The sequence below is a fragment of the Pseudopipra pipra genome, chromosome 4, assembly GCF_036250125.1.
Source record: "Pseudopipra pipra isolate bDixPip1 chromosome 4, bDixPip1.hap1, whole genome shotgun sequence".
Taxonomy (NCBI): Eukaryota; Metazoa; Chordata; class Aves; order Passeriformes; family Pipridae; genus Pseudopipra; species Pseudopipra pipra.
Window position 1 is genome coordinate 30173164 of NC_087552.1, and position 11200 is coordinate 30184363.

General features: G+C 41.3%; 1 protein-coding gene across 2 annotated transcripts; it reads right to left on the reverse strand.

Annotated features, from left to right (window-relative positions):
- Positions 1-1186: 1186 nt before the first annotated feature.
- Positions 1187-11152, reverse strand: SARAF (store-operated calcium entry associated regulatory factor). Of its 2 annotated transcripts, none has more exons than XM_064652186.1 (6): positions 11007-11152; positions 10180-10355; positions 8539-8929; positions 5661-5769; positions 4111-4229; positions 1187-3606 (listed from the first exon to the last, which is right to left on the reverse strand). In XM_064652186.1, exons 1-6 carry the CDS (start codon positions 11092-11094, stop codon positions 3581-3583), a joined length of 909 nt encoding a protein of 302 aa, XP_064508256.1. In that variant the 5' UTR covers positions 11095-11152; the 3' UTR covers positions 1187-3580. The 2 variants fall into 2 exon arrangements, with proteins under 2 accessions (XP_064508256.1, XP_064508255.1); XM_064652185.1 differs by having other exon boundaries at positions 4111-4232; positions 11007-11151.
- Between the last annotated feature and the right edge of the window lie 48 nt (positions 11153-11200).

Sequence of the window (11200 nt, forward strand, 5' to 3'; positions counted from 1 at the left end):
GGGCTATTTCTGTACCGCAATCACTGGTTGATAGGGCACTCTGAAAATACTAAGAACTAATACTAATTTGCTTTACTAAGGAGATAAAAATATAGCACTTGTAATAGGTGCTAAGTGGACAACAGTCTTATGTGCAAATGCTGCATCTGCAGGCGGGCATCACTTGCTACTTTATTCCAGCAATTTCTCTCTGCAACAACTCTTAGTGCTGGAAATTGTGCCACTTGGCTTGATTCCCCTTTTGGAACTTAGTGATATAAAGTGATGATCGTGGAAGAATTTTACTTTTAAAAACAACCACCTACCATCTCGCCTTGCTGGTAAGTCTAACACACACACGGCACCTAGGAAAAAAGTGAGGTGTGTAGCAACAGTCTGCAGAACTAGCCAAGATCTGACCTGGGAGCTGAGTCACAAGACAGAACAGCATAGAGAAAAGCTTATCTCTGTGCATCTTTTTTTTCTTTCATCACATGCTTCAGGGGAAGTCAGCTGTAAAACCAGGAGTTTCATTCCTGTAATGAGCTTTAGCTTTGTGTGAGGATATAAGCCTTGTCAGAGTATGAGAAGTACTAGTCCCAGATGCCAAATAGAACTGCAATTATTTACAACAGCATTTTACAGTTTAAGCATTTAGATATGCCTTGCAACTATGAAGTTGCTGTGAAGATGCTGCCAAAACCCTGCCTAGGAGCAGAAGACAGACTAGGACCTTCCAGATCTGATGCTCAGGAAGGAAGCTCAAGGCCTCTCACAAGTATGAACTCTAAGCTGCCTTCCACAAGTTCTTTTCATTCAGGAGCATCAGCAACATCCCTTATGTTTGACCAAGGAAACACTGGTAACAGAATTTGCAGGCCTCCGTTTAACCCTACTTTACAACAGCCAAGAAGTTGAACTGCCTTTATCTGTAGACCAGGGCTCTATCCAGCAGTGACAAATTCTCTGTGTAACAAGTTGATGTCAGCTTAGGCTACACCAGAGTTCTGCTACATACACAACCAGGCACAGCAATGATCAAAAATTCTTTTGAAAGGTTCAGTTCATCACCTTCTAAAACCAGGAACTTGACAACATAGCAGAGCTTTTCTGCAGACTCAGATCCAAAACCATGATTTACAAGAAAGCATTTAATTCCTTACAGTGTTCAGTATTTTGTTATTGAAAATCTAATCAGTATAATAACTCTATTCCCAGAATTGTTTTATTTTATTGAAACAACATACAGCTTACCCACTCTGGGTCTGGGGGTAAAGGATGATATTACACCACCCAGCAAGTGGACAGAGACAGACAACTCTGAAAAAACAGAACACGCCATCCCTGCAAGCCTCAAGATAATGCTTAAAAGACAAAAGTACTCCTTATTCACTTATTTCATTATCAAAGGGAAGGGCAAAAATATCCTACAGATTTGGAAACTGTATTCAGTATTCATCAGGCTCATGTATCAAATCACATTTCATGCAGAAACTATAAATACATAAATACATACGAAAACATTGTCTAAAACATTTCATAGCACGTTGTAATTTGAGAGCTAACTTCAGCTTCAAACTACCCAGTTAGCAAAAATCCAGTTTCATTGTTAGGTAATTAGTTGGCAAAGAGAATATTGACTGTGACAAGTTTCAACCTGAATACACTTAGAAATAAGTAAAAACTCCACATTTAAAATACATTATTTTGCTACACTTTGTCAAAAAGGTAAGAGATTTATCATATACTACTTCTCATAAAAAGTAGAACTTTCTAACAGGCCATCGGTAAGGTATTCCCTTTTTGCTTTTAGGTCCATAATGCAGATTGTTAATGCAGTTATTTTTCCCCAACCCTTGGGCAGCTCTGAGAAGCAAACCGCCATTTTACCCTCAGGTTATCAATTTTCATTTGATATTTTCAAAATAACATTTTCAGTGCAAGCACTTTTTCATAGCTTCTGTTGACTTCATACAGACGTCTATGTTTTTTGATGGTTTTGTTTGCTTGTTTATTTTGGTTTTGTTTTCTTTTTTGGTTTTCTTTTGTTTGAGTAAGCCAGACATTGAACTTGGGCATAATCATATGAGCCAATTTTTTCTGTACTCATAGCTGCTTTCAGATTAGTTATGCTGAAGTCACTTTCTTAGAAACTAACCAGACCTGCTATATCTCCTTGTGGAGGTGCAACTTGTATCAGCAAAGCAGTGCTTTGCTTTCACTGTAATAGTTTATATCAATTCCCAGACACTTTACTTTCACAAGGCTGAAAGCTATGCTCCTCCTGCTGCTGCCAGCATACAAAACCTGTGCACACCACACTTCTACACTCTATTAGGATAAGTTCTGGAGAAGACCTGGGGGTCAAGCAGCCCATTTTTCACTCTTGCCCTCTTCCCACAATCCTGAGAAATTTCTCTGCTTTCTTTTCAGCAATGCTTCTCCCAGGGCAGTGTCAATCACACAAGAACTGTATGATACTTCTCAGAGCCCCCAAAATATCATCACAGAATAAAGCTTTTCTGCTTCCCACTCTTTAACAGCACTTTGTTTTGAAAAAGTATACTGGGTAAAGTTTCCATCCTGTTAGACATTCAATTTTCTTTTTTGCTTAGTATCAAGGCCTGCTGTGCTCTAGAGATTCTACCAGCTCTGGTAGATTAAGAATGCTCCCTTCCCTTTGCAATAAGCACCTTTTGGTTTACTGTGTCATAGACAGGTCATCTAGCAGGACAGATCATTCACATCAGAAGTTTTCACAGCACTGCCAACATCCACCATTAAAAGCAAAGCCTGTGGCCTCAATGCTGGCAAAATGTCTGCTATCACCTGAATTTAAATTATCTCAGTCTTCCAGAAAAAGGTTCAAATTAGAGAAAAACCATCTTTTCTCTTTTCAGGTTACTTATTTACTTCCCCCCTAATTTATACGCAAAATCCCCTAGGTTTGCACAGTCACCTTGGATAAGCTCTAAAACATGGAGCATCCTCAAATCTGCAAATTTTAGCTCCAACAGTCACTCATCGCAGATACAAACATATTAATGTTAGTCTCTCTATATAGAGTTTTTTCCACTGAGGAAAAACTGCAACGCTTATCTGAGTAGCTGACTGCACTTACAGTAAAGTTCACATGAATTCTACAACGACGAACGAAAGTAGCTTCAAAGAGCAGCACTCCTTAGGTATCAGGTGGATGCTGGACTACCAAGAAAGGTGGAAAAAAATACGTCAGAAATTCTAGATCAAATGAAATTAAGCCCAGAACATGAATAGCAAGCTACTTGTTAAAAAACCTGGTAAGGCTGTCATTGCCATAATCCCTCAAGTACAGTCAGATATATAATCACTGTAACATCATTTTTCTTAACTTGGATGAATTTATTCTGTATGAGAAGCTGCTGATTTGAAACAGTGGATGTTCCAGCACTTATGATATCCTACACAGCAGTGAGAGTCCACATTTCCATAAAGAAAGAAAGGATCTTTTTGCCTAGTCTTTCATACTTCACATCCCTTCTGAAACCTACTATTAATAAAATAAATACAAGTGCACAGGAAGATTCAGTTCAATGACTCCGATGTAATAACGTCAAGGATTTCATCTTCGTTTTGTGCCCCCAAAGCCTGCAAAGAAAAAAAATGTCAGCTCCACTACAGCCTTTCCACTGAACTCTCTAGTTCTAAAAGGGCTAAAGGTGGCAAGGGAGACAAGGTACACATATTCACATGAAGTAGAACAGCAACCAACTGTGGGCTGACTGGCCTGAAAACTATTCTTGCAGATTAGACAACCTGTATTCTACAAAGAACATGTTTGTTCTTGCTTTCTAGAGAAGGGCATGTATAATGTGCACCAGAAGGGAAACCCTTAAACTAATCACCTTGCCACTGAAGACAAACCCAATACTGGTGGTACCATGCCCACCATACAGCTGTGGGGAGTTTCATGCCCCACAATGCTGCCCTACTTCCACAGGAAACAGAAATAAAGGACATGGTTACATGCCCACCTACACCAACTGATAAAATAAAACAAAGAATGTTTGCTGAATCTCAACTAATGTCTCCATATTTTTGATAGGTCAAAGTCTCCTGAGCTTCAGGAGATGCAAAGGTGTTTTGCCTTACCAGAAGCAGTTCTTGTTCCTGAACTGCTACCTTGTGTGGAATTGCTTGAGTGCTCATTCATAGGAGGTGCAGCTGTGGGATCTGTCCACATACTGTAATATGGGGAACGTGGCTGTGCTCTGCTGTGAGACAGAGTAGAAAAAAAGATTCATTAGTGACGTTATGAAAAATTAAGAAGATACCATTCCAAACAAGACAACTGCAGCTTTGAGGAAAACTGTAAACAGGCAGTTGTTTCAAATCTGGAAATCCCCCTATTGAACATATTTACATGTTGAGAACAAGGATATCCAGTGTTGTTATAATATCACCTGTAGACTTCCAAAAGGAAATTTAACCTCATTCTTTAAAATAAGCAATTCTATCAATTGCAAATGAGGAAAGTTTTCCCTCTGAAATTCTGACCTTAGATTCTATCAGACAAGAAAAGAAATTTGACATCAGAAGCTTAAATGCATTTTGGCAACACCTACATCCCAGCCATGTCAGCCAAGAGAAAACATCCTTCTGTTAACTATTTTGAAAGGGTTGTATCATTAACTCTAACATATAACGATCTTTGACTCACTGATTTAATTTATTTGCTTCCATGGATATGGGATTTCCTGCTGCTGAAATGGACAAAGAGCTGTCTCGCACTTTCTGGCACCAGCATTTTGAGGCACATAATTTAAAAAAAAAAATCAAATTAAATAATAGTGGACCAAAACTGTTTTAAAAGAAAAGAAGCCAAGTTAGGAAGCTTGTTCATGTATCTGGACTTACTCAGTTAGGTCTCTGTTACATTGCCACATTCCTACAGGAATAGACTCAATACACATGCAGTTATTCGATAAAAAGAGAAAACTGCTTGGGCTCTAAAGATTCCCTGGAGGAGTCACATATTTTCTCCAGTAAAGCCTAAAATGGCACCAAACTCCTACACCGAAACCAATGCATTTTAAATGCCTAAAAGTGTCAAGCAAATATGACCAGCAGATGGTTACTCCAGCACAAAACTGCTTTTGAATGCTGTTTATGTTATGTTTTTTCAAAATGCAACTTACATAAGACCTACAAGTCCTCTGGAAAACCATAACTCTTGGATTTCCACACATGGGCCATTGGGAGACTGAAGATTAAAGGCTGTTTAATCTAATCACACTGAGTATCACATAAGAGCAGCTGCCATACAGACTGACTTCAGGAGAGTTGACACTGATAGAAGAGCCCTATCTACAGACAGTCATATTAGGCATAAAACTATCTGTGTTTTAAGGCAGTCTGCAGGTAGATTGTTTAAAAGCTCAATTTAAATTTGCAGGCCATTATGCCAGGTCAGGGTAATTAAAAGCAGAATGAAGTACCTCAGTCCTCCCAGTTCTTCCCCAGAAATGTGCTTATAATGTCTCTGATGCTGCGGCTAGACATAACTCCTCAAAATTTTTCTAGTGTTAGGATTTTATAGCTTTAATGACACAGGCCTGAAAGCTTAGAAACAATGTCAACACAGCATATGGCATACCCCCTGAAAGCTTAAATACTAAAAATCTGATAGATGCATGTTTTACCTGTGACTGCCTGCCAAGTAGCCTAGCAAGCCTCCTGCTCCTAATCCAGTCCAAAATCCTGGTCCTGAATGGGCTCCATGATGGGAATTAGTTCCAAAGCTATTGTCATCTTAAACAAAACAAAAATAGGAAACATCAGTTAGTAGCCTAATCCTCAGACCAGCTGTTGCAACAAGATTCTCTCCTGTTAAAGATAATGGAAAATTAGAAAAGCTTTTCCTAATTCTAGTAGATTCTTGATCAAGCTTAACTTGAGAGGCCTCACATTTCAGAAAGCAGGGAAAAACACAGAAACGAACACTGCTTTGAGGAGTTTTATGCTAAAAATCTACTTCCACCCCATCTCACAGCCCTGACATTCACAAAACATGGAAAGTCCCTGCCTGCTGATCTATAAACAGACAATTAAGACTAAAAATAGAAAAGGAAAGGAAAAAAGAATAATCTGAAGGTCACATAGCAGGCCAGAGGCAGACACAGGAGCAGAAATCAAATAGGTAAGACTACAAAGTGAGCAAACCACAAAGACATACAGCTTCTAATCTCACTCAGCACAGCTGCACCATTTGAGTCACAGTGGCTCAGTGTAATGGCTAACATTACTTGTATTGTTCCTGCTAATCCTAGTCTGGGATTTGTTATCAAAAGGCACGTTAACTGCAATCACATTGCAAAGTTTTTATTACGCATGAGTCACCAAGCTTGACAAATACCTTGATGAAACTGCAAGCATATCAAGTAGGTTGTGGGGGAAGGAGAGTCACAGATTTTTTACATGTGACCTGCATAACATGAGGTTCTGAGTCAGAACTGAATGTCTTCCATTTAGAAATAAAAACAGAAGAGACAACCCAAAGTACAATAATTTTCTGGTCTAGAGAAAAACACAAATGCAAGAATAAGCTCAACCACAGGCTTAACACATAAGGAAGTATAAAAAGCAAGGAAGATAACATTAGAGTCTCCCTGAAACATGCCCACCTGAACAAGTGGACCAGAGATAATGGAAGTAAAAGTTACAGAAGGTCTGGTTTGTCTTCAAACTGGTATGAAATAATCAGTTTTCAGTCTGCATTGGATTTGATGTTGAATTTCATTTTGAATGCATGGGGAGAAAGATAAACTCTCACTGGAGTGATATATCAGTTATGCTGATTTGAACCAAAAAAAAAAAAAAACCTACTTCCTTTACTGTAAAAACAATGTTAATCAGAGATGAACCAACTCATTTGTTCAAAAGCACCATGACTGAACATTGACTCAGAAAACTGAGTCATTTTTTGCTGAAATATCTAGAGTAAACATGAAGAATCATGTCAAACCACAAACAGAGAGAAAGCAGAATTTTATTAAGATAGGCTGGCTAAACTAGTTTCACAGGACATGCTCTGCATGTTAACAGGATTTAAAATGAGGCAAACTAAATATTAACAGCAATACACGAACATTGCTTTCCATTACTGTCCGGATTTCCAAAGATTAATACCTTCCTGGGAACACATGGACATACACACTCAGTGATGTGCTTTTGCTCTGCTGCCAGAATATAAGGCAGACATTAAATGCAATGAAATAGCGTAACAATTGGTGCAATTAATCAACAAGGAACAGGACAGAAAAGAACGAAAGTAACTCTTCACTGTTTTGCCTGTGTCCAGTATGACAGAGCCCTGTCTTATGACCAGGGCTCTACTGACTACCACAGTAATGCCAATGGCAAGTGCCCACACAGGGTCACTGATGCACATGCAGCATAGAAAGACAGCTTGAAATAACTACATGGAAACCAATTTGCAAAGCCAACAGTAATATGGAAGCAGAATCCCTTTAATTTTCTGCTGCAGGTACATCTGAATGTTTCTGCTGGGCACGCCCTGCACAAGGGTATCCCAAAGAGTTACACTGCACCCTCTGTTGGCCAAGCTGCTTGAGCAAAACTTGAAGAAACCATTAATATGCATTACTAAAATACAAACCTCTAAGTAAACTTAATCCTTGCTATATATTTTCTTGCTAAAACCCCTTCTCTATCTCACAAAAAAAAAAAAAGATTATGTAATTTGTGAGAATATAATTTAAGTTTCAATGCTGTGAGCAGCTTGCATGTGCAGAGGGTTAAATCAGTTGGTCAGACACCAGATGAGCAACGTTTATGTTCCTCAGACACTGTGACTGCCTAAGGAAGACCATTTATTAAGTGAAAGAAGTCATCAGTTTTCTGAGAGAAGAAAAAGTGCACCCTTTCCTAGCAGCACCCTTGTCATTGCTTATCTATTGCTTACAACTTCAGATGAAAGGCCCCACGTGAGATTGAGATGAGGCACCTCTAATGCCAGTTCACAGGCACTGTTCTCTGTTCTGGGAACCAAATCTTTCAGCTGCTGGAACTACACTGAAGCACCTGTTAAACAGAGGACTGGTATATGATACTCAACTCCATTAACTGCTTTGTGAATGAAATCAGTGCTGAAAGATCCTTCTGTAAGGTTTCAAAGCACCTCTTTGGAATGGGTTTGCTTCTGGCTGCATAAGACCATTCTCTCTTCCAGATTACCTATGAAAATTATTTTCCCTGTCATAATCCTCCTATTTCACAGGGTATGAAAAGAACACTTGCAGAGCATGGGGAGATGGATTTTCAAAGGTTCAAAGGGCAACTTGCTGCATAGCTGCCCTGAAAGCCTGTGGAAAACCAAGTTCTTATTTTCTCTTTTGAACAAAGAACAGAACACAAAGCTGGCTGCAGGCTCTGCAGCCAAATCAGCAGAGTCAACTGCCAATGCTCTGGTTTTAAGTTGGTCCCACCTGCTCCTACTGCAGATAAAACAGTATAACCCTGCTTGCTCTTTTGAGTACAGAGAACAGGTCAGGGCCCTACCTGTGAAGCTGGACTTAAAGCCAGGAGGAGGAGGTGCCTGCTGACTCTGCCAGAACGGCCTCGCGAATCCATCACTGTCACCGGGACTCTGCTGAGGCTGCTGATTGCTGAGGAAGAACTTGTATACTCCAAAAGCAAGAGCAAGAAGAACTATTACAACAATCACTCCAGAACCAGAATCAGAAGAATCATGCCTTGACTGATAATAGCTAGAACCAAAGCTTCCAGAGGTCTTCACCTTCCTTTCACCTTCCTCAGTCAGCTCTAGCCTGAACAGCAAACTACAGGAGCCTCTCAAGATGTAAGGATCATCCGGGTAATCGTAGCCTTCACAGCTCACTTCTATGTGTCCAAAGCGGTAGGCTTTGTCCAAGTCTGCTTTGCACTGCCACTGAAAAAATAAACACAATACAAAGTAAAATCTTCTGCTCCAGAGATTAAAATACCTGTCTGCTTCCCCAAATATGCTCTGAAATAAAGCTGTGATTGCTAACAAACTATCTAAGGGGCCACGGGGTATGAAATTTCTGAGCACTTATTTTGAAAAGGAGTAGGAATTTGATGTTAACTAAAGATGATTTTTAAATCCTACAACTTGAAAAAAAATTCTGATCTTTCAGAACACTAAAGAGTTACGACTCTGGAAGATTTTGTTTTTCTTCACTGGACAGGTTTTTCACATATTCCTTCTTTAGATAAAGCAATACTTCTAAAAACATGCTATACCCTGTGCAACAGTTACTTAATAAACGCCTGTCCTGTGTAAACTTGATGGCAGCTACAAAAACACAACATGTGATACTGAAATCCAGTGCACCAGATTCAGTTTGTGTCCATGCAGAAACCAAAAGAAACTGGGACAGACATCATTAGGCATTCAAATCCAACACTTAAAATCCTACTGCAGACTCTGCAGTTGAATATATGTGGATTCTTCAGCTTCATGTTTCCTTGAGGTGCCTGAACTTACCATCTCTAACTGCAAGTGACACATATTTTGGAGAGGAAATAAAAAAGTAGTAATTTCTAAATTAATAATTCAGGACAGCAGTATCAACTGTCAATTCAAATTTGACTGTTCTTTTACAGTACTGTGTCAGTTTTAACACCCACCTTCAGCCTTGATTCCTGGTTATCTACTGACAGGAGCTTAGGTAACAGCTAACAAAAAAAAGAGCCATGACTACTTCCTGACAAGCACTCACATCCTAAGGTGCAAGAGGAAGTCATGCAAGCCCAAAACTTAGTGTTTAAAAGGTAGAGCTGAAGTGAAGCAACTATTTATAATCCCTTTCCACTCTAATAAAAAATGGAAATCCACACAGCAATATCAATTCCAAGAGCATCCTCTGAGGTTTGCCAGAGTTTGATTTTATAAACTCAAGAACTATTTTATTTAAAACCAATGAAGGTTCGCTGTGCTGCATTTTTACAACAGCACCTTCAAGGATATTTCAAACATATACATACAGTAGTTCTGGAAAATGCAAGCCTAGAAGTATTTAGGTTAAGTTTTAGTCATCAAAGGCCATCTAACAAAAAGCAAACTGAACTGACACCCTAGTTCTTTTCTTCTTCAGAAATTACCGAGTGTAGGGGAAGATGATTTCATTAATAGTTTAACAAGTTTTAAACAGTTACCTGTACATCATAGCCATCCCAACCTTTGTTGTAACACTGAACCACCTCAGGGACACGGGAACACCCCGCAGTGCCTCCCGTGCACTGCAGCTGCGGGACCGCAGGTGTCCGCCGGGACGTCGTGTACTGCCCTCTGTGGAGAGTGAGCGCCTGTATGTCCCTCAGCAGAACCTTCCCTGAAACGGGGAGCACAAATGTCAGAACCATGGCATTAACTGGGTTGGAAAAGACCTCTGAGATCACCGAGTCCAGCCCATGGCTGAACACCACGTCAACTCGACCATGGCACTAAGTGCCACATGCAGTTTTTCTTTAAACACCTCCAAGGACAGTGACTCCACCACCTCCCTGGGCAGCTAATTCCAATGTGTAATCACGTGAAGAAATTCTTCCTAATGCTTGTCAGCACCTGTCCAGGTGCGTTTCCCCTGGCCACAAGGGCCTCCTCTCAGGACACGACTGGCCATACAGAGGCCGAAGCAGTGCCTTGCTTCTCTACAGGAGACAAAGCCCCAGGAAGCATCAGACGCGCAGAGGGAAACACGACATTTCCCTCGTTTCCTTCCGAGACAGCTATGGGCTGCTCCTCTCAGGCATACGAGCAGCCCCGACCACACAGCGGGATGACTGCTGCAGCACAACCCGCCTTAAAGGGAACCCCAACCCAAACGCCTTCCTGGCGCGGGCCCAGGCACAACCCCTCCTTCCCCCGTGCCGCCGCCGCCAGCCAGGCATAGCTGCGCAGCGCCGGGCCCGTAGGAAGCAGCGGCGGCGCCAGGAGAGGCGATAGGGGCCGCGCTGAGCCCCGTTTACCCTGCGGTTCTCACCCGGGCGGTCCCAGCCCAGCGCGGGGCCGGCGGCGGCGCAGAGCAGGAGCAGCAGGAGCAGCAGGAGGTGAGCGGCGGCGGCCGCCATGACAGCGCTAAACTACGTCACCGTCTGCCCCGGCGGGGGGAACACAGAGGAAGGGGGGGAGCTTCTCTCTGTGCCACGCCCCCAGAAGTCCGTGGGGCCAATAGGC

Excerpts from the sequence above, each read along its gene's own strand:
- SARAF (XM_064652185.1), bottom strand. The coding sequence starts at position 11,094 with ATGGCGGCCGCCGCCGCTCACCTCCTGCTGCTCCTGCTGCTCCTGCTC. Across the intron at positions 10,356-11,006 it reads GCTGGGCTGGGACCGCCCGG|GGAAGGTTCTGCTGAGGGAC; the intron begins GTGAGAACCGCA and ends TCCCCGTTTCAG. Across the intron at positions 4,233-5,660 it reads TACTTGGCAGGCAGTCACAG|CAGAGCACAGCCACGTTCCC; the intron begins GTAAAACATGCA and ends TCTGTCTCACAG.